Source organism: Pyrgilauda ruficollis, unplaced genomic scaffold (assembly GCF_017590135.1).
Source record: "Pyrgilauda ruficollis isolate IOZ18807 unplaced genomic scaffold, ASM1759013v1 scaffold205, whole genome shotgun sequence".
In the NCBI taxonomy this organism is placed as follows: domain Eukaryota; kingdom Metazoa; phylum Chordata; class Aves; order Passeriformes; family Passeridae; genus Pyrgilauda; species Pyrgilauda ruficollis.
Genome location: NW_024519763.1, coordinates 520351 through 543142, shown reverse-complemented (window position 1 = coordinate 543142; position 22792 = coordinate 520351). Strand labels below are relative to the sequence as shown.

Genomic DNA, 22792 nt, shown 5'->3' with positions numbered 1-22792 from the left:
AGCGGCCGAGGCGGGGCGGGGCGGGCGCGGCGGCGGCTCCGGCCGGGTCAGTCGGTGCGGGGCGAGCGGCGGCAGCGCGGGCCGAGATGCCGCTCTTCGCCGCCAACCCCTTCGAGCAGGACGTGGGTGAGCGGCGGGGCGGCGGCTGGGCCCGGCCTCCTGTCTCTTACCTTCTCCTATCCCTCCTCTGCTTCCCGCTTCCTTTTCCTCCTCGTCTTTTTCCTTTTCCTCTCCCGGTTCCTCTCCCCGCTCTCGCTGCCGCTGCTCCCCGGGGATGGCTGTCGGGCGCGGTCCCGTTGGGTGTCTCGGTGGATGATCCGGATGATCCTGGCGGGTTCGGCTCAGCCCGGCCGGGTGCTGGGGCAGCGGGGCTCGCCTGAGGCATCGGCAGCCATGGCGTGGGGCCGGAGCTGCGCCCGGGCCACAGCGAGCCCTGCCAGTGCTCCGGGCTGGGAAGTGTCCGGAAAGCTGGAAAAGGCTCTGGGAGGAGCTGCTGCCAGCGGCTGGACACGAGCCCGGGGGTGCCCAGGTGGGCAAGAGGCCGGTGGCTGTGCCAGCCCCGGTGTGACACAGCCAGGGCAGTGCCCGACCCTGTGCTGGCACTGCTGGGGCACCTCCGGGGCTGGGGACAGCTCTGGGACAGGAGGGACCCTGAGAGTGCCCATCCCTGGAGGTGTCCCAGGAATTCCTGGAGGTGGCACTCGGGGCTGGGGACAAGGTGGGGATGGGCACAGCTGGGACTCTCCCATGGGCTGGGAGAGCTTTTCCGGCTAAAATAATCCTGGGATTGCTCCAGTGGCCGTGCTGGGCCCAGGGCACTGCGGCTCGGGGGTTCCTGGCTGTTCTGGCACCTCCTGGCCGGGCTGGGGGCTCTGGCAGGGAAAGGATCCCTGGGTCCCTCTCTCCCTTCCCCTCAGCAGCATCAGGGAATTGTTTGTGTCTGTTTTGCTCTGACTCCTGAGGTTTCCCAGCTTTTCCAGCGTGGCTGAGGTGTCTCTGTGCCTCCTGGCCTTGCTGGGTTTGCAGGTGTTCAGGGAATTGTGGCTGCTGGAAGAGCAGCTGCTTTTCCTCCTTTTATTGAGGATTCCTTGGCAGCAGCTTCCCCAGAGCCCCCCGGGCACACGTGGGGGTGTTGGGGTGGCTGTGCAGGGCCAGGAGCTACACTGGATGATCCTTATGGATCTTCTGCAGCTCAGGATATTCTGTGATTCAGTGATTGCAAAACCTGCCTGGGCTCGGGGTGAAGACAGTGACTCAGTTGTTTTGTTTTGTGTCCTGCCCTGACTTGTGCTTTCTTAAACTCGTGCTCAGTGTCACTTCTTTGTTACACAACGCCTGTTCTGAACGGCAGCTCTGAAAAAAGCAATGAAACAAGCGATTCACCGGGCTCAGCTTTCTTGTTGGGATCTTAGGAAAGAGAAGAATTCAACATTCCTGGGATTTTTGTCCCGGCCAAAATGGAAGAGATTGAGTGCTTGTGTTGCCACACAGTCTCTGGTTTGTTTGTAGTATGAGTTGAGCTGGTTTTTATTTTATTTATTGTTTTGCTTCCAATTTCAGTTCCCTGGTGCAGTTTGCTGTTTGACCACGCTCACATTTCACGTGGCTCAAACTGATGTATTTGTTCAGGTGGATTTTTTTGGAACTCTCCAGGATTCTTTAACAAACCTAAATGCCTCAAGGACTCCCAGGCTGCAGAACTTCAAAACTGGGACTCTTTGCTTCCAGTTTCTTAAACTTTACTCTGAGTATTTTTTCTTTAATGTTTTAATGTTAATTAGTTATAATCTATTATTATCACTTATTAAAATGTAGCACGTACAACAGAATAGGAACTTGAATTATTGTGGCTAAAACTTAGAGTCCCTTGCCTGAAAAACTTTGTCATTAGAAGCTTTAAACAAAGTTAGTACTCTGTTGTAAATTAGACCATGGAAGATGTTAGATTATCACATGTGGATGCTCTGGGGAGGTGCTGAGTTTGGAATTTTGGTGCCTTTTGTTGGGGAAGATCCAGCTGCCTCTTCATGCAGAGCTGCTCTTTTTTGGAACACCTGTGGGGGAAAAAGAATTTCCTTTTCCAACCCAGCCCTCAAGGGCTTCCATTTCCCTTAGGTTTTATTTCCTTTTTTATTTTCCTAGTATTTATTTTTCTAGTATTTATCTTTACTATTCTTTTTCCCCAGTATGATTCTTTTTTGCCACAGCTGGCTTTGCTCCTGTGGTTCCAAGCCCCCAGAGCTGAGCAGAGCCTTGGAATGTGGCTGGACACAGCTGCACATCACGGGATAACCCTCTGCAGCTCTGGGGGAGTGTGGCTGCTCTCGTTGGCCAGGAACCTCCAAAACTTTTGGAACCTTGACATTTCCTGTCTGGATCCGCTCAGACTCCACGTGCGCTCGCTGTTTTCCCAGCTCTGTCCTTCCTCTTCCACAGCCTTCACCCCTGGAGCAGCCTCCTTCCCTCTGATGTTTGTTTTCCTGCCCTTCTCTCCAGGCTGGGGAGGCCTCCAGGAGCAGGAGGGCTGAGGGCATTCCCTGCTTTCCCCCTCCCCGGGCATTCCCTGCTTTCCCCCCCGGGCATTCCCTGGTCCCTGGCTGGTGTGAGGAGTTTCCCTGCTCCATTCCAGGTTGGATTTGCCTTTTGGGGCTCCTTAACTTTGTCCCCCTGTGCCACAACTGAGCCTCCTCCTCCTTATCCTCCTGCTCCCAGCTGCTGAACTTTCTAGGAGATCTTTTCCAGGAGAATCTTTTCCATTCTGTTTCTTTTCCCTCCCAATCCAGCTCCAAAGCCTTACATTTCCCTTATGTCTTAATCCCTTTTTTATTTTTCTATAATTTATTTTTTCTCATATTCTTCTGCTATTTTATCATTATTGACATTATTGAAATTATTGACATTATTCCCATTATTAGCATTGTGTATTTATTTGATGTTCCTTTCATTTCTCAGTCCATAATAATTCTTTTCTTCAACATTTAATCTAAAATCTTGCAAATCTTAACATTTGTAGAAAAGCTAATTAGACTTTTTTTTTTCCCCTTGCTTGGATGTTTCTTTTCTCCTTGAACTGCAGGGACAATATTTTCCAGTCTTTGATCTGACTGCTTAAAATTCCTAAATTCTGAGCCTGCGTTTTTAAAACATTTCTTTTTCATTTTTTTGAGATTACTTTTGCTCTGCTCCCCCATCCTGCCTTGATTATTTTTTAATATACCACATCCTCACTGTTACTATTTTCATTATATTGTGAAATATATTTTATATAATAATCACAAATTTATAATTTAATGTAATTTGTATATTATACATAAATTAAGAGTTGATCACTTTCATCTTGGTGTTTCCAGGCTCTGGAATATAATCTGTTAATCCCTCTCAAATCTATCCAATGTGGGGTTTTTTTTGGTTTTTTTTTTTTTTTTGACAGACAAATGAAGTTATTTCTTTTTCAGATTATTTGCCTCAGTTAAACAAAACACTCACTTTTCAAGTAAAAAAAACCTGCATTTTGAAAAGACCTTTCATTGAACTGGATTTATCTTGCAAAAAGTTATTTTAATAACCTATTTAAATACAATTTTTTAGGATATAATAGAACCGTGAGTGGGGATCATTACAGGTGGGGCTGCCTTGTGACTGCAGGTTCATCCTGGCTGTGATCTCTCATTAAATCCAAGCTGGAATTCTCTAATTAGGTTCTGCAAGGGAAAGGGTGTGGATTAAATCTCTGCCTTTCATCCACGCCTTTCTGCTGTATCTCCTGGAAAGCAGCACTTTTATATTCCTTTTATATCCACTTTTCACTGTGAAACGTTCTTCCATGCTTTATTTTTGTGCAGACAAGGGTTGATTTCACTTCATGGGCAAAGTGACCACGAAAGTTTTGATTTTAGTGATGACAGTCATTAAAATATAAACAAGCACTGGTTTAGCACCGAAACCTGCTGTGCTGGAAGTGCCTGAGCAGTGATTTTTTGGTGCTAAATCAGTGTTCATTTTCTGTTTCCTGCATAGAAAGTGACACAGGTGGAGAAACAATGTTGTATTTTAGTATATTTCTGGGTTTTTTAACCCAGATTTACTTGGCAAGCCTGTCCCAAGGGAATTCAGGGCTGAAATAACAAAATGTTTTGGAGGTTTGAAGGTGCTGAGGTGGAGCTGCCCCAGCCCAGGCTGAGGAGCTGGGCTTGGGAAGGATGGGAACAGGGAGGCTTGGAGCTTTCCCACTCCTTGCCTGATCCAAAGTGGGTTATTCCCTCATTTTTTGGTCTTATTTCTGTGTATTGCCCATCCCTTCTTGTGAAAAAAGAGAAAAAAATTAATGCAATAATAATGCAATGGACCTGGCTAGGGGACTGGAAAAACTGGGAGAGCTGGGAACGTTCCCCTGGAGAAGGGAAGGCTCCAGGCAGAGCTCAGAGCCCCTGGCAGGGCCTGGAGGGGCTCCAGGAGAGCTGCAGAGGGACTGGGGACAAGGCATGGAGGGACAGGAGCCAGGGAATGGCTCCCACTGCCAGAGGGCAGGGATGGGTGGGAGATTGGGAACTGGGAATTCCCAGAGCAGCTGGGGCTACCCTGGATCCCTGGAGTGTCCCAGGCCAGGCTGGAACTCCCTGGGACAATGGGAGGTGTCCCCAGCTGGGCTGGGATTCAGGTGCCTCCCAGTGAGGGATTCCAGGACGTTCAGGGTTTGCAAAGCTGGTGTGTGTTACAGGGATGATCCTGACAATGTTCCCTCAGTGCAAAGCTCCTTTCCTGCCTTTCCTCAGCTCCTTTTCCTTTCCCTCAGTTTCCAGCTCCTTTCCTGGAAGGGCTGTGGCAGTGCTTTGGGGCAGAGCTCTCCAAGCATTTCTCCTTTTGGCAATGGGAGCAGCAAACAATTCCCAGCCCCTTCCCAGCTGCTCCTGTGAGTGCTCTCCCCTCCTGGGCTGGCAGCGTTCCCTGGAACCACACAGCAGCTCAGGGAGCTCACCAGGGAAAAGCCATTCCTTGCCCTTGGAATTCTTTATCAAAGCACCCCAAGCAGCACGTTTTGCTTTTATCATTATTTCTAGAAAAGCCAGCTCAGGTCTAATGTTCCTTCATTAATTGGAGGGCTGCAGAGGACAAGTCATTCCATGTTTTTAAAGGTTACAGAGGTTCCCTCTGTGCTGAAAAAATCCTGGAAAATGCATCCTCCCACATCTGTTTCTGCTCTGTCTCAGCATCTGTGAGGGAGTTATCCTTCAGAATTGTTCCTGAATTTAGGGAAGGAGAACAGCTGCTGCTCAGTTTGTCAGGCTGGCAGGGGGGGAAACTTCCAGATCCCTGAGTTTGGGAAGGACAGAGCTGGGATCCCACAGCTGCTCCCAGGACAGGGTGGGTGCAGGGGAGGGACTTGGCTCCTGTGGGAATGTGCTGGCTCAGGGACAGGCCTGGGAGCTGGGAAGGAGCAGCACAGCCTGGTGTGCTGGGGCTGAGCTTGTTTTGGGATGGGGACGGGGTGGGGTGAGGGATCACCGGGAGAAAAGGAGCTCAGGGGGACCTTGTGGCTCTGCACAGCTCCTGCCAGGGGGATTTGGGATCATCCCAGGGAACGGGGACAGGAGCAGAGGGAACGGCCTCAGGCTGGCCCAGGGCAGCTCAGGGGGGATTTTGGGGAAATTCCTTCATGGAAAGCGTTTTCCAGCCCAGGCCAGCGGTGAAGTCCCAAATGTTTTGAGCCAGGAATGCCAGGTTTGCAGTGGAAATGTCTGGCTGTGTTTCTGCAGGGCCCTGGGCCTGGGCTGGGCGTTTGGGGCTGAGAGCCCTCCTCGTGCTCCTGCTCCTCTGCTCCTCGGGCATTCCGAGGGTTTTCCAGCCATCCAAACCCCCTCATGTGGGCAAGCCTCGTCCTAAAAATCAGCACATCTGGGATCACATCCCAGTTTGGCCAGGCTTTCCCAGCAGGACAGGACTCTCTCTGGAATTCCCTGTCAGGAGGAGGGATTTACTCAGGGCTCAGGTCTGGGGACAGGGTGGGCATGGGCACAGCTGGGACTCCATGACCTTTTCCACCCAAGATAATTCCATAATTCTGAGGTGAAAACTTCCTACTGAAGCCTGTGGTCATCAAACTTCCCTGTTGCCAGTGGGAGGGTTGGGTTTGTTTCTGCCATGGCAGGAAAAGCTGGTGTGATTTCCACTCAGGGCTCAGGGAAATTTCAGTGGATCCTTGGGAAGTACTTCAGGATACCCTTGGGAATCTTTTCACTCCTTAGGGATTGCGTGTCCAGGGAATCTGCAGCTTCCAGAGGCTGATTTGACTTGGTTTTCCTTTTTTTATTTTTTTTAAAGTGTTTAAAATTGCAGGCGTTCATTTATTTTCTACACCATCCATGCATTTGTTGTTCATGCCCTAAAATATTGATGCACTTGAAAGAAAATTCAGCAATTCTTTTCTCAGTCATTTTTGGGGTTAGTTTTGAAGAAGGTTTGTGGTTTCAAAATGTTATTTACTTCCTTGAAGTAAATATTCCAGTTTGTGAGGATTAATTATGGCCAAAATTCTACATTTCCTTTTTTTACATCTCTAGGAAAAGGGACATTGGTGGGTGCTGTGTTTGTGTTCCCTTTGTGGAAATCTTTCTGCTGAGCAACCAAAATGAAATTGAGTTTAGTTGGTTAAAACTCAATCTTGAAGCAGCAAATGCAATAAAATATTTAATTTGCTGTTTATTAACTTGAACTGCAATAATTACATGGGACTGAAATAACCTGGCTAATAAAAACTGAAAAGCACAAATAAATACCATTAAGCCTTATTAATTAATCTATAGAATGAGTGGGACAAGCTGAGCTTTAAGGTCCCTTCCAACCCATATCATTCCATGAATCCATGAAATATTAATTAGGAATACATTCTGTTGATAGAATCTGAACTGAATAAATAAATCACTTAATAAATCATCTTTTTCTTTCCAGAAAAAGCTACAAATGAATACAACACCAGTGAGGACTGGGGGCTTATCATGGATATTTGTGACAAAGTTGGAAGCACTCCCAATGGGTAAGCTGGGCCTCAGCATTCCTGGGAATTCTGTGCTGCTGGGAGGAGGAAAATGGCCCAGAGAGCACAGCTCAAAACGCCCAACCTCCCAAATCCATGGAGCTGACTTGGAAATCCTTGGGAAGAAACGTTCCAGGAGGATTTTGAGCAGAGCAGTTTGTGTGTGCTGAGCACATTCCAGGCTTTTCCTGGAGTTCTGCGCAGCACGCCCGAGTTATTCGTATTTAATGATCTGGCATGAAGGTGGGGAAGTGGCAGTGCCAGGAGGAGAAAGTGAAATCATTTCTGTGCAGAAAAACACCTGGCAAGGACCTGGGGCTTCTTGTGGTATTTGTCTGTGTTTGGTTGTTGGGAAAAATTGGAGAGAAAAGGGAAAAAACAGGGATCAAAGCACAAATCAGTTTAGCCTGAGTGGAACATAAATGGAATTTCTGTAGTGGCCAAAAATATTTGCTGAATTTTTGAGTGATAACATCTTTTACATTTGGAATTCATCCTCAATTAGTGCATAGGCAGAATTCCTAAGTAATTCAGAATTTTTAGCAGTTCTGTTTACCATTAAAATTGGGGTTTTTTGGGTTTTGTTTGGGGTTGGTTTTAATTGATTACCTGCCACAAGGAATAGCAGCAAATCTGTTCAGTCTGGGAATCTTTAGCCCTGAAAGAAAAAAAAAAAAGTCCTTTGAGTCCTTTATTAAAAATCAGAATTTTTAGTGCCACAAGACTTTTGTAGAGGGAACTGTTTTAAATCTTGTTTTGGAAGAAGGGATGTTGTAATTTTTTTTTTTAAATTGCATATGCAGAAATAGAAGTATATAAAATGCATACTTAAATCTAAATTTATATATTTGTATTGAAAATAAAATTCCAAATTCTGAATTTCAAATGCCACTGCTAATGGCATGTTTTCATTCAATTTTATGTCATTTTCTTCCCTTCTGCCATTGAAAATAATGAAGATTGTGGCCTACCCTAAATAAAAATACAACTTAAAATAACTGAGTTGACTTTGTTGCATGGTTTGTGTGTGAAATAAGATGAAAAAATTAGGACTAAAAGTGTATTTTTCTAGCACAGAGGCTTTTCTGTGCTTTGCTAATCCAGCAGCTCAAGTATCTTGCAGTGTTACTATTTTTTAAATGCTGCATCAGCTTTTTTTTTTTAAGGATTTCATGTTTTTAAACGTTCCAAATATCAGTGTTAATGAAGCCTTTGATGTGCCTGATCCCCTGCCAGCCATTAATGCTCATTTCAAGTGTGGAAACCCCTCAGCAGAAGCATTTAAAATGCTATTTATTATTCTCCACTCACCTCAGGTTGTGCTGAAACAAATCATGAAAACCTTTGTGTCCTCAGGCTGTGGGAAGGGGGATCCAAGAGCTGGGAATTCATTCCACTAAAACACCCACTTATTGAATCCTCTCTTTTTCTGGGGACATTTCCTCCCAAACCATGCAGTTGCTTCCCTTCCTGGCCTGGCAGCAGGTTTTAGGGAATGGATGTGGAATGCCAGGGGAAAAAGGGAATTTCTGCCAATCCCACACCCAGCTGAGGCCAGACAAACTGGTCAGGGGGTCAATCTCTGCCCAGCCCTGAAAGGCTCAGCTTTGGTGACATTTTTGCTCAATAAGTTCAGGTTTGGTGCCATTTTTGTTCAATAGGCTCAGCTTTGGTGCCATTTTTGTTCAATAGGCTCAGCTTTGATGACATTTTTGCTCAATAGGCTCAGCTTTGGTGCCATTGGTTTGTGTGTGAAATAAGATGAAAAAATTAGGACTAAAAGTGTATTTTTCTAGCACAGAGGCTTTTCTGTGCTTTGCTAATCCAGCAGCTCAAGTATCTTGCAGTGTTACTATTTTTTAAATGCTGCATCAGCTTTTTTTTTTTAAGGATTTCATGTTTTTAAACGTTCCAAATATCAGTGTTAATGAAGCCTTTGATGTGCCTGATCCCCTGCCAGCCATTAATGCTCATTTCAAGTGTGGAAACCCCTCAGCAGAAGCATTTAAAATGCTATTTATTATTCTCCACTCACCTCAGGTTGTGCTGAAACAAATCATGAAAACCTTTGTGTCCTCAGGCTGTGGGAAGGGGGATCCAAGAGCTGGGAATTCATTCCACTAAAACACCCACTTATTGAATCCTCTCTTTTTCTGGGGACATTTCCTCCCAAACCATGCAGTTGCTTCCCTTCCTGGCCTGGCAGCAGGTTTTAGGGAATGGATGTGGAATGCCAGGGGAAAAAGGGAATTTCTGCCAATCCCACACCCAGCTGAGGCCAGACAAACTGGTCAGGGGGTCAATCTCTGCCCAGCCCTGAAAGGCTCAGCTTTGGTGACATTTTTGCTCAATAAGTTCAGGTTTGGTGCCATTTTTGTTCAATAGGCTCAGGTTTGGTGCCATTTTTGTTCAATAGGCTCAGCTTTGGTGCCATTTTTGTTCAATAGGCTCAGCTTTGATGACATTTTTGCTCAATAGGCTCAGCTTTGGTGCCATTTTTGTTCATTAAGCTCAGTTTTGGTGACATTTTTGCTCAAAAAGCTCTGGTTTGGTGCCATTTTTGTTCAGCAGGCTCAGATTTGGTGCCATTTTCATTCAATAGGCTCAGATTTGGTGGCATTTTTGTTCAACAAGCTCAGCTTTGGTGACATTTTTCTCAATAAGTTCAGGTTTGGTGACTTTTTTGCTGAAAAAGCTCAGGTTCAGTGACATTTTTCTTCGTTAAGCTCAGCTTTGGTGCCATTTTTGTACAATAATTTCAGCTTTGGTGATTTTTGTTCATTAACCTCAGTTTTGGTGCCATTTTTGCTCAAAAAGCTCAGCTTTGGTGCCATTTTTGTACAATAATTTCAGCTTTGGTGATTTTTGTTCATTAACCTCAGCTTTGGTGCCATTTTTGCTCAACAAGCTCAGGTTTGGTGCCATTTTTGCCCAAAAAGCTCAGGTTTGGTGCCATTTTTGCTCAAAAAGCTCAGGTTTGGTGCCATTTTTGCCCAAAAAGCTCAGGTTTGATGCCATTTTTGCCCAAAAAGCTCAGGTTTGGTGCCATTTTGGCTGGGTTCTGGTGGGGGTTTGGGCTCATTCCTTGCACAGGTCTTGTCACTCCCATTTATCCTGAATTTCTTGCTCCTTTGCAGAGCCAAGGATTGCCTTAAAGCCATCATGAAGAGAATGAATCACAAAGTTCCCCACGTGGCTTTGCAAGCTCTCACAGTGAGTACATTCCCCCCAAAAACCTCATGGAATGCAGCAATTAAATATTTACTGATCAATTCATTAATATTTTGATTTACCTCAGTAAATCAATGTCTGTGCTGGATTTACCTTTTATTTTGGATTATTTGCATTCTTTATTTGCTTTTTTTTCCTTATTTTGGATTATTTACACTCTTTTTAAATTTGTACTTTTCCCCCTTATTTTGGATTATTTGAACTCTTTTTTTATTTGCACTTCTTTATTTTGGATTGTTTGCACTCTTTTATTTTCACTTTTAAAAATTTTGGATTATTTGCTCTCTTATTTGCACTTTTTAACTTTATTTGGATTATTTGCCCTCTTTTTAAATTTGCAATTTTTTTCCCCTTATTTTGAATTATTTACACTTTTTTTTTAAATTTTCACTTTTTGTTATTTTGTATTATTTGCACCCTTTTTTTTTTGCACTTTTTCTTATTTTGTATTATTTGCACTCTTTTTTAATTTGCACTTTTTCTTATTTTGTATTATTTGCACTCTTTTTTTCATTTTCACTTTTTCTTATTTTGTATTATTTGCACTCTTTTTTTATTTGCACTTTTTTTCCCCTGCATTTTCCCAATTGTCTTTCTGCTGTCAGCTTTTAGGAGCCTGTGTGTCAAACTGTGGGAAGATATTCCACTTGGAAGTGTGTTCCCGGGATTTTGCCACTGAAGCTCGAGCTATAATAAACAAGGTAATTGCTTTAGAACCTGCAGTCCTGGGGGAAGATTATCTTGGTAACTTCTCCAAATTAATGTTGTAGTTAATGCACATTTTCTAGTTTTGGTGCTGTGTTTTCACTGAAATTTATTATGTCATTTTTACTCTGAAAAAAATAATCTGTTAAAGAGCTGGCAGCTGATAATCCTTCACACTTCTACAAAATTACATGAGCAATTTTAATTGAAATCTGTGTTCCTAAGCTCCATTAATTTGATCATGATCAGTGCAGCTTTTCTTGAGGAGAGTTTTTATTAGGCTTGAAGGAAATTCCTGGGCTGAAGTGAAAGGGAAAACTATGAGGAAGTGAAATGACACTTGTACAAGGAAAAGGATGAAGTTACAGACAATCCTTTTTAGAGATTCTGGGAATGTTGAATGAGAAAATAACCACAAAAAGGAGACTGAAATGGTTGGGGTCAAGCAGGTGCTGGGATCTAAATCTGGATGTGAGGAATTGAGTAAGCAGGAGCAGCTTTTCCCTAATTACTGCTCCAGTTGGAGACAAAACTGGTTAATGGGTTAAAAAGGAGTTTTCAGATCCCTGCAATCATCAGAGGCTGAGCAAAGCAATTAAGGAAAGTAATAAAATTGCTGGGAAGTAAAATGAGTTCACAGTTCTTGTGTTTCTGGCTTTTGTGGAAAAATAGGTCTGCAAGTGCTGCCTGTGTTCCCATTAGCCAGGGTCCATCCTGGGGCTCACACTGACCTTCAGCTCTTGGAGGGTTTGTTGTAGGGAAAGATTGCTTGGAGGAGTTCCTTGTAGAGAAAGATTTCTTGGAGGGAAAGATTTCTTGGAGGAGTTCTTGTAGGGAAAGACACTGGTTTATATCAGACCAGTTGATGTGGTTGGGAGGTAGAAAACAACACACTTGAGAAAAAATGAAGAGAAAATTGAGGTTAAATGGAGGGTGAGTAACACAGAGAGGCAGAAATTTGGGATAAGTGTGGTAGGCAGGCTGAATTTCTCCAGAATTAGTGCTCCAGGAGCTCAGCATGTTCTCTGGAATACCTGATCAGGGTATAAAAGGTCAGATATTCTACACTCTGCTCCCCAAATCTTCTCAGTGTACACAATTATTAATAATTAAGCGTATTTATATTAAAATGGGTTTGGTAACACTTTTGCTAACAGCTCCTTCTGTTCATTTGGGGGCTCAAACATCCCTTTTTATCCAATTTCATCTTCCAGGCTCACCCAAAAGTGAGTGAGAAGCTGAAAACCCTCATGGTGGAGTGGTCAGAAGAATTCCAGAAAGACCCACAATGTAGTTTGATATCTGCAACCATCAAATCCCTGAAGGAAGAAGGGGTCACTTTCCCTGCAGCAGGATCCCAGGTGAGAGCTGCTGTGGGACAGTGATGGGTCCCAATCTCTGGGGTCCTTTCCCAAATCCCCTTTTCCTGTTTGTCCCAGGAGCTGTCCTGGGTTTGGAGTTTATTTTTCACTTCTGGTGGTTTGTTGTGTCCAATGTGACAGCAGATATGATGCCAGGTGGTTTTTTTTTCCTGATTTCTATTATTGATGCTTCTAAATATTTCCACGTTATTCAGTCCTGAAAATTAAAATTACAATTTCTTTTACAATTTCCTCACACAAAGTTTACTTCCCTCTATATGAAACACAGAGTTTTAACTTTTACAAATACTGTGAGTTTTTTAACTTACAATCCCTCCTTCCTCCACAAAGATGTTTTCACTTCTAAATCTGATCTATGTGTAAAACATATGGCAGCAACATGGAAGAGTTGAGCACTGGCACCCAATTCCAGTTCCTGGTGGGAATGAAAACTCCAGGAGTGATTTCACTGTGCTGCTGGGGAGAATTGTAGGATTTAAGTCAGCAGCTCCCAACTGGAGCATCTTCTCTGTTGAAGGGAGGATAAAAGTGGAAAGAATCATTTAAATGAGTAGTCTCACTAATAAATACAACTAAAATAATTATGTCAATAAAATCAGTTATTTCAATTGAATCTCAGTATTTATTTTACTTTTTTGCCCTGCTGAAAGCAGAAACCAACCTGAAGAGTGGTGATTTTTATTTCTAGATCACCTGGATTCCATAATCCACCTGATCAGGAACAACTCAGTGCTAATTTTTAAAAATACCAAGTTATGGAGATGTCATTGTCATTTGTCCCTGTGTTGTTCCCACCTTTGCAGGCTTCCACCAGTGCTGCTAAGAATGGCTCCTCATCCAGTAAATCCAAAGAGGATGAGGATATAGCTAAAGGTGAGTTGCTGTCTCAGCCTTGGGTTGGACTCCAGAGGTTTGGTTAAAAAGCAGGGAAATGGGAATTTGGGCTCTTTCCTGCTGCACAGAATTGAAATCAGTGCCACAGCGGGTTGGGGATGTGGCATTCCAGGTGTTTCCCTCATCCATGGGGATTTGGGGTGGGACACATTCCTCCCCATCACACAGCATTTCAAATGTTATCTTCCCCTACTACAGAAGCAGATGCAGACCTTGTTTAAATAAAGCAATAAATCCTCTTTTTGTTAATTCAAGAAACTGCTTTGTCTCCAGAGATAAACCCCTCAAGCCTGTTCTCTTCCTCTCTGCCCCACCTGCAGCTATTGAATTGTCTTTGCAAGAGCAGAAGCAGCAGCAAATGGAGACCAAATCCTTGTACCCACCTGCAGAAATGGCACAAAACCCCCAGAGCCTGAGGAAGGTGCGAGCTCTGTATGACTTTGAAGCTGTCGAGGACAATGAGCTCACCTTTAAAAGTGGAGAAATTATTTTTGTTTTGGATGACAGGTACAATACACTCGTGTGGAGCTGACTTTGTTCCACCACTCTTCTTCTCTCAGGGTAGCACATTTTTCCTCTGATGCTTTTTTCCCCCCCACAGAAATGTAATTGTCACTCTGCTCTCCCTCACATCCCTTTCTCTTCCTTTTCTCTTTCCAAATTCCTAGTTTCTGACCTCAAATCTTTTTTAGTGCAGGGAGAATCTCGAGTATTTCATCCAATTTGTAGTTTTGAAGATAAATCTTAGTTGGTTGTCTGACATTAGAAAATGCACTGGCATCACATTCCATCTGCTTCCAGCAGCTGTTAAACCTCTGGCTATCAAGAATCAGATTTGCCAAGAATAAAACTGATTAAAAATAGCTAAAATAATGATTGTTGTTAGCACCTCTAGGGATATATACAGCTTTAAAGGGCTGGCAAGTAATCAATATAAAGATTTGATGGATTGAGTTCAATTTTCAGTGATCCCCTGACTCCTCTTCCTCCCTTCCCTCCCCTGTGCCTCAGCTCCTGTTTGGCTTTGTGCTAATCCCTGCAAGTTCTCTTTTAAATATCACAGGGTTTTGGTAAAAAAAAACAACCAAATATGTCTCTGAACCTCAGGTTTTCAGTAAAAACCCCAAATATATCCCTGGCTCTGTTCCTCCCTGAGTTCTGTAACCCTTCTTTATTTCCCCAGTGATGCCAACTGGTGGAAGGGGGAGAACCACAGAGGAGTGGGGCTGTTCCCATCCAATTTCGTCACCTCTGACTTGTCTGTGGAGCCCGAGGCAGGTGAGTTACCTGCTGCAGTGATGGGTGGATCATTTCACAAAGGCAGCTTTGTGCTGCAATCCTAATTAGCCCAGCAGCAAAATAATTTCCTCTACCAGCCCCAGGAAAGAATTGAGAGACATCCTGCCCTTGTTTCAAACAATCAAGCACAGATCACTCCATAACTCCCTTTAATTTCTGCCTCTTTCTCTTTTAAGTTATTACCATTTTCTGTGACAGAAGTTTGGTTTGATTCACCATAATTCCTTGTCAGCAACATATTTACAAATCCAGCAAATTGCCATTTCAAATGTCACAGTGTCTTTTCAAAGAAAAATAACAAGGAGCAAATGTTTGTTTGAAGTTATCACATCAACAGAGAGAAAAGAAACTCATCTCTGTTCTTCCACAGCTGTGGATAAAATCTCTGTTCCTGAGGACAATGCAGAAGAAATTAAGAAAGCAGAACCTGAGCCAGTTTATATTGATGAGGTATGAAGCCACTTTAAAATAAAATATTGCTGGGCTTTTACATTCTTTCAGTGCTGAATGTTGGCAGGGGATTCTTTGTCTGTAACGAACTTTTGTTTGAATATTAAACCAATCTTGGCATGGCTGAGAAATCAAAGTTCTTCATCTTGGCTTCCCCTTTCAGGATAAGATGGATAAAACACTGCAGGTACTTCAGAGCATAGATCCCACGGATTTAAAGCTTGATTCTCCAGATCTTCTCAACTCAGAAGGTACTTGCAGCACTAAATGAGCTCTTTTTTATGACTTCTTCTCACAATTACCTTTTGTGGATTGAGCTGGGAGTTCTTTGTGTTTATTTTAAGCTTAGGGGAGCTGTGCTCTGTACTAACAGTGCTGGAGAACACTTATTTCACCGTGGGAGTGTGGGGCTCTGGGGATAATTTGAATTTTTTTAATAGTTCCAAGCCAGCTCCACGTTTAGCAGAGTCATTTGCATAACTCCCAGCTCTGTAAAATGCCTGAGCTTTGCAAGATCCATCTACCAATCCCAACCCTGAAATAAATAAGAAATTAATTTTACTGTAGTTGGATGCAATATTTTTGGCTGCATTTAAACATTTAATTGTGCAAGACATCAACTGCCTCAACACTTTGTCTTCACAGATATCTGCCAGCAGATGGGTCCAATGATAGATGAAAAACTAGAAGAGATAGATAGGTGAGCACAATTTATTCACTGATTTCCTTCAAACTGGACAGGTTTAATGATTTTTTTTTTTTGCTACTTTGATCTCCTAAGCTACAAAACCTTGCAAGAAAAATTTAACAACGTTACCTTTATTTTTTAATGCTGAGATATCAAGTTCTGATTGTGTGCACTGAGAGTTGATTGCTGCTCTCCCAAAATTCCCTGCACAGGTCATGGATGATTTTTTTTTGGGATTTTGTGACTGTAGCCTTCTCCAGTCTGTCCAGAGGTTGGAATTTTCAGTCTGTTGGTGATTATTCCATGTTTTCCTCACCTCTCCCTCCTCAGGTTTGGCTGCCTGAAGGAGCTGATCAGGAAAATGGAGAGGGACTGGGGACAAGGGATGGAGGGAATGGCTCCCACTGCCTTCCTTCCATCCCAAACCATTCCATGATTCTGTGACTCCTGGGGATGTTTGAGGGTGAAAAGAACAGGGAATTCCACCTGGGAATTGCTGGTTTGGTGCCAGCAGTGCTTGTGCAGCTCTTGGATTTTCCTTCCAGTCACACAACAGCGACTTTTCAATATTAATGGGTTAAAAAAATGACCTTTTACCTTTCAGGGGCTTATTTTTCTTGCATATTTCGTGCAGCACTGATCTTTCCTCCCCATCTAAGATGTCCCAGCTGCTCAGTGCCCTCTCCATTTGTTTTGGAACAGGAAACATTCCGAGTTGTCCGAGCTGAACGTGAAGGTTCTGGAAGCTCTGGAGCTCTACAACAAACTGATGAACGAGAGCCCCATGTACTCAGCCTACTCCAAACTCCAGCACCCTGCACAATTCCCACCCACCTCCTCTGGAGTCTCTGTGCAGGTCAGTATCCCTGGGTCTGGAAATTCCCTGGGATCTGGAATTTCCCTGCTACTTATCCCTGGTTTAAAAAAAATCACAGCGAAAACCAAAGGGAGCCCACGAGCAATCTGACACTGCCTGTGCAAGAAATTGGGATTTATGCACTAGAACAGAAGGTTTTGCTTGGCCACTGTTGAAAATTCCAAAAGATCCCTTCCATAATTCATTTCTTGCAGTTGGGATTGGGTGTTGCAGCAGCCTGGTGGATATTCTTGCTGTGAGTCATGTCAATCTCCAAGTAAAATGTTCCCTTCTTATCTAATACTGGGGATGGGAGGGAACTGGAATATCAGTGTATTAATCCCAAGTGTATTTTTTGCTAAATATAGAAACACTCTGCTTTTAGCTCCTTTTGCCCTTAGAAAAATGAACATTTTGTATCAGTTCTAAACATGTTGTATTTGTGCTCCAAACTGTTTTACACTGTCCCTAATGATGGCTTAAGGAATAAACATGGAGGGGAAGGAGAGAATTTCAAAAAGCACAGAATGAGGGTTTTTACTTGAAGTGAATTTTACTTTCATGTTAATTGTTCAGTAGGAAAAGAATAGTTGCCATGGCAACTGCTAGATCTGAAAATATGTCAGTTAAAAGTAATTCTGTGTCCTTAACTCCAGTAACGATGGAAAATTCATTATATTTGGAGGTTACAAAGTAATTTAAGCCAAAAGGCAACTGGAGTGTGGTGTTTCCTCCCAAGACTGGTGCCTAGAAATGCAGGATAATGCTGGGCTTTATTTGGGACAAACCTGTTTATCCCAAATCCAACCCCCACCAGCAGCTCCAGCCCGTGCCACCTGAATTTGGAGGGAATCTTGCATTATTTAAACCAGAATTGGCAGAAACTGCAGGTTTTGCTTCCAGCTGTAGAATATTCTGGTGGGTTCACTCCACAGTGTGCTAAGCACCAAATCTCCTGGCTTTGATTTGATTTGCAGTCGTATCCTGTGCAGCCTCCCAGTGGGAATTACATGATCCAGGGGGTGTCCATGTCCCCAGGGTACAGCCTGGCCCCGGAGCAGGTGGGCCAGGTGAGGTCTCTGCCTCAGAGCATCAACTCTGCAGCCACTCAGCCACCTCCAGCTGCTTATTTAAGGTATGGATCCAGCAAATTCTTCTTCCTGGGGGGAATTTTGCCACTTTGTATGTTCTCGTGGCATTTACATTTAGTGACGCGTCATTTTTGAGGGGAAAATGCAAATTTTAGTAAACCAGGGAGCAATGAGAGCATTATTCTGGGTAAAACTGATCCTGCATGAGATTTCCCAGGAAGCTTTTAAGAGAGGAAGGTGGAAAAGGAACCTCTGACCTCGGCTTTAAGCACCCAGCACCAAAGATTGAAAATTAAATAGTGGGAGTAAGTTAAAGAGTAAGTTAAAAAGTAAAAGTTATGTAGTAGAATTATTGAGCTGCTGGAAGAACTTTGAGGGTGAAAACACTTTTCCTGCAAAAACCATAAGAAACAGCCACGTTAGAGGCATGAAAAGTATGGAATTCCTGGGAAACTGTTTATTAACATGGAGGAGCAACAGGAGGGAAAGTGCAAGGCCAGAGCTGATTTAAGTTGAGAGTGTGTGCGTAAAAAACGTTATTTCTGCAGCCGGTAAAACACAAAATTCCTTCCAAAATGACCGTTTTGTCACATATTTCATGGAGGAGCAACAGGAGGGAAAGTGCAAGGCCAGAGCTGATTTGAGAGTGTGTGTGTAAAAAATGTTATTTCTGCAGCCGGTAAAACACGAAATTCCTTCCAAAATGACCGTTTTGGTCACATATTCTGGAGGCTGCCAGCTTGTTTTGGGGGTGCTGTGGTGGATGTGCTGGCCCAGAGCTGGCCCTGTGAGCGCGGTTGGTGTTGTGTCCCCGCAGCCCCGACCCCGCGCTGCCGCAGCCCTTCCCGAGTGTCCCCAGTGTCACCGGCACCGCCGCCTTCCCCCAGCACCAGATGGGTGTAGCCGTGGACGTGGCAGCATTCCAGAGCAACCAAGGACCAGGTTATCCCGTGGCGCTTCCTGCTCATTCCCTGCTCCAGCAGCAGCCAAATTTCCATCAGCAGCCTCTGCTGTGAAGAGCCGGGATGGAGGAGTTCCGAGCCGGCGCTCTTTGGGAGTCCCTGCCGTGGATATCAAAAGTCCAGCTTCCTCTCAAATAACCCAACTCGCTGCGTTAGGGTGGTGCAGAGTAAAAATAGGCACCGGCTCTGATGGTTATTTGCATTTTTGCATCCTGAACTAGATTAGGGGATGGTTTAAAATAATTCCCCATTCCTCCGAGTCCCGTTTTTTTTCTCTTTCCCTGCGCTTTCAGGAAACGCCACTTGTGAATCTTTGAAAGATTGTCCCAAAATAATTCTCTTTTCAATGTGTTTCTGGAAGCTTGAGGATGCTGAGATGCTGTTGCTTTGCCTCCTCTGGTGTCTTCTGTAATCCTTCTGTCCCAGTGGCTTTAGGGAACCTCTGCACTTTGGAGTCCCCTTCCTGAAGGACGCGCCGCGCAATCCGAGGGGTCCCTGGCTCCAGCTGGAAGAGGAAATTCTGCCACTCAGGACCACATCCCTGTGGAAATAGGAGGCAAAGAGGGGTTTAACAGTGCTGCCTCTGTGTTTTTTCTTGAGGAAAACAAGTTTTCCTCCAATTCCCCGGTGTCTTGGCAGAGGTGGCACTGCCAGCACGAGGCTCCTTGGGAAGAGCAGGCAGGGCATGCTCCAGGTGGATCCAAGGTGCTGAGCCAGGAACTCACAGGATCTCTCTTCAGTTTTCCTTTGTGGATGGATGTAGAAATGAAGGAGCATTGGAATTCCTTGTGGGAAAGGAGGGGCTGGAGAATGTTTGAAGCTGCTGAAGCCTCTGAGGATCTGTTCCCTTTGCAAGGGGAGCTGAGTGGAACAGGAACTGTCCTGATGGGACCAGGGGGTTCTGCCTCTCTTGGATTTCCTTCCTCTGCCACTGTGTCCATGTCTAAAGCAGCCCTGAGCCCAGAGGAGCTCCTGCACCACTGGGAAAGGGAGATTTGAGGCCATCCCTTGGCTGGAGGGTGGGATTGGGCTCCTGTGCACAGGAAATCCAGAGCCTTTCCCTGGAGGAGGGATTGCCTCGGAGCTGGCCACGAGTGGCAGCTGGGGAGAAAAGAAATCCAAGAGTTTCTTCCCCGATGCACTTTTTAAAGGGTGGGGTTTGTCCAAGGGGGCAGATGAGCTGGATTATCCTTTGGGAATGTGGGATTTCTATCTTTCTCTTGTTTTCAGCTGCTGAAAAAAAAATCACTTCATCCTCTGTTTACCTGCACACTGGACCATGGTCACATTTATCCTGCTTTTAACCACCTCTGCTGAGTGATAATCCTTGGTTTGGGAAAATAATGGAAGCAAATTACTGATGAAAACATCTCCATTAAATGCAGGAAGCTCCCAGATGTCTAAATAAGCATTTTTGATGTATAAACTTCATCCCAGATTGGAATTCCCAGGCTGCTGAGTGACAAAACCCACCCTTCACTCAGCACCTCCTCCACTTATTTTCCCTTTTATTTAATTATTTGCTATCTTGACCTTATATTTGCAGCCTCGTGCTCATGCAGAAAGTGCTCTTTAAATCACTTTTTGTTTAAATGTGTGCAATTGGAAGGAGGATTTTGTCTTTCCTTTGGACATGACTTTAATTTGTCTTGATCCTTCCCCTGGAAGTAGCTCAGTACAAATAACACACGTGGCAATACTGAAGTGTTTTGATAACTTGTTCCTTGTGTCTTTTGAGGAAGTGAATTTATTTCAATGCTGCTGTTCCAAATTCTTATTGTTTGGAGCTTTTACTTGTCAGAGTTTACTTTGTTCCAAGTTGGTTTGGGGTAGAACTTAAACCTTGCTCTTATTGCTATGAATTCTCCATGTTTGTTAGGAAATTTAAATTGGTGTTTTTTTGGATTCTGAGCTTTGGGCCAAGAGAAATCTTCATTTGAGCCAGCCAGATGTGATTTGATGATGTTAATTGTTGAGTATAAATAATGTACATACTCATTTGTCTGAGATTTTCTACACATCTCCACACATGCCTGAACTTTTTTATAAAAGCAGGATTTGTCCTTCTGTCACCTCTTCTACTCCTAACTCTGTGATATGCAACTTGTAGATAGTGTAAAATAATTTAATTATTATTAAACCAGTGTATTTAGAGGGGGTTGGTGTTTCTCTTCATACTTCTAGACATTGATCATATTTATTTTTAAGGCCTGATTGTAACTGAACATGCTGCCAAAGGATTTCTCTAACTCCAGATTTCTACCTTAGGTTTCTACCTGCTGTTTTCTATCAGGAATTCAGGGTGGAGAACTCCTGCTTTTTCATATAAACCCTTAACATAGGAACCTGGGCGACTTTCTAATGAGACTTTCCACGTGGTGTATTTGTTTCCTGGGTGTTAAATGTCACTATGAGATCCATTTCCTTTGGTGTGAGCTGGGGACCTGTTGTGTCTGTTCAGTTTGTCACCCCAGAGTGCTCTGAGGGCTTGTGCTCTGTCACCTGATGTCAGCCACGCTTTGTCTCTCCAATTGGCTCCAGAAATAATGTTAAAAATCAGATTATTGAAACCTTCCCCGTGCTGTTGTGTGTTCTTTGCGCTGCAGGGTTTGGTGGGGGTGGCCCTGGGCTGGTGGCACTCTGTCCCTCCGTGCTGTGGCCTCTCTCAGGGATTATTTCCTGAGATGAAGATGATTTTCTTCCCTTATTTTTACCTGTGCATCTTTTCTAAGAACTCCCAGGCACTGCCCCTGCTTGCACTGAGAGCTGTCTGTGGGATGAGCAGCGTTTGTTCACAAGCACACCCAGGAGAATTCCCTGCTCAGGAGGCAAGAGCTGAGTCCTGTGATCGTGCCTGAGAATTCTGGCTCATCCCAAAAAGTCAGGGTGAATCCCTGGGCTTCAATCCTGCTGCTGAAGCTGTGTGTGGACACTAAAAACGCCTGCAAAGAGCCCCAAAAATTGTCATTTACCCATCAATCACTGGTTTTCATATTGTTTTTACACCCTTTTGGAGCTTCTGACCCCAGTGGGTTGATTTGGGGTCACTTCAGGCTGGAAGTCAACCTTTCAAAATCCAAATCACATCCTGAATTATTGGGAAATGCTGGCTTGCTTTTCCTTCTGAATCCCAGCCTGATCCATGGGGTCTCTGGAGAGAATCTTTCCCTGGGAAATCAGCCACCCCACGGTTAATGTTTCAGCAGAAGTGCCTTCCTAGGACCAATTCAGTGATGAAACAATGTAAAAATAATCGAATTTACACTCCAGCCTTGGTGACCCACCTTCACCTCGGACAGAGAAAGCAGGCTGCTCCTTTCAGCCAAGGAACTGAAGGCTGTGGTGTCTGGAGAGAGGCAGGAGGACGCTGGCAGGGCTGGCTGAGCTCGGAGCGTGCAGGTGTGAGTGAGGATGTGCACATGGCTCCTCCTGCTCATCCCGGGGGAGGTGTGATGTGCCTGTGGGTGAAACCCGGCACTGGGAAGCAGGAAATCCAGGTCCCGCTTCCAAATCTTCAGATTTTATTCCGACTCATCATCTCCTGATGTAGCTTGTTTTCCTGCGTGCCCTGGGCATGGAGCTCTCTCCCGGCTGGGAGCTGCTGTCTGTCGGTGCTGATGGATGTGGGAAGGGCTGGGCGGGCCCTGGGGCTCAGAGGGCGCTGCTTGCCCAGGGCATCCCCCAAGGAAGGGACCTTAAATCCCATCCAGTGACACCCCTGCCATGCCAGGGACACCTCCCTCCGTCCCAGGCTGCTCCCAGCCCCGTCCAGCCTGGCCTTGGACATTCCAGGGATCCAGGGCAGCCCCAGCTGCTCTGGGAATTCCAGCCCAGCCAGGAATTCCCAATCTCCCATCCATCCCTGCCCTCTGGCAGTGGGAGCCATTCCCTGGCTCCTGTCCCTCCATGCCTTGTCCCCAGTCCCTCTGCAGCTCTCCTGGAGCCCCTTCAGGCCCTGCCAGGGCTCTGAGCTCTCCCTGGATCCCTCCCCTCTCCAGGTGAGCATCCCCAGCGGTCTCTCCCAGCCCGTCCCCAGCGCACAGCGGGGCTCCGGGCTCGCTCCCCGGCTGGAACCGGGCCGGGGCCGGGCTCCGGGGCTTTTGCCGTCCGCGGTGCGTGCGGGGCCGGGGGCGGCGGGGCCGGGGCCGGGGCGGTGACACGACCTTGATGCTTTGTCCCCGGGCAGGTGACGAGGGGCACCGCG

The 22792-nt window shown here is 45.0% G+C and overlaps 1 protein-coding gene across 2 annotated transcripts; it reads left to right on the top strand.

Annotated features, from left to right (window-relative positions):
- Positions 1-6: 6 nt before the first annotated feature.
- STAM2 (signal transducing adaptor molecule 2) lies at positions 7-21162 on the top strand. 2 transcript variants are annotated; one of them, XM_041467302.1, is made up of 14 exons: positions 7-126; positions 6946-7030; positions 10168-10243; positions 10867-10962; positions 12181-12327; positions 13152-13221; positions 13563-13749; positions 14426-14520; positions 14912-14991; positions 15155-15242; positions 15637-15691; positions 16382-16535; positions 17513-17670; positions 18444-21162. In XM_041467302.1, exons 1-14 carry the CDS (start codon positions 87-89, stop codon positions 18640-18642), a joined length of 1530 nt encoding a protein of 509 aa, XP_041323236.1. In that variant the 5' UTR covers positions 7-86; the 3' UTR covers positions 18643-21162. The 2 variants fall into 2 exon arrangements, with proteins under 2 accessions (XP_041323236.1, XP_041323238.1); XM_041467304.1 differs by having other exon boundaries at positions 47-126; positions 19015-21162.
- Positions 21163-22792: the final 1630 nt, after the last annotated feature.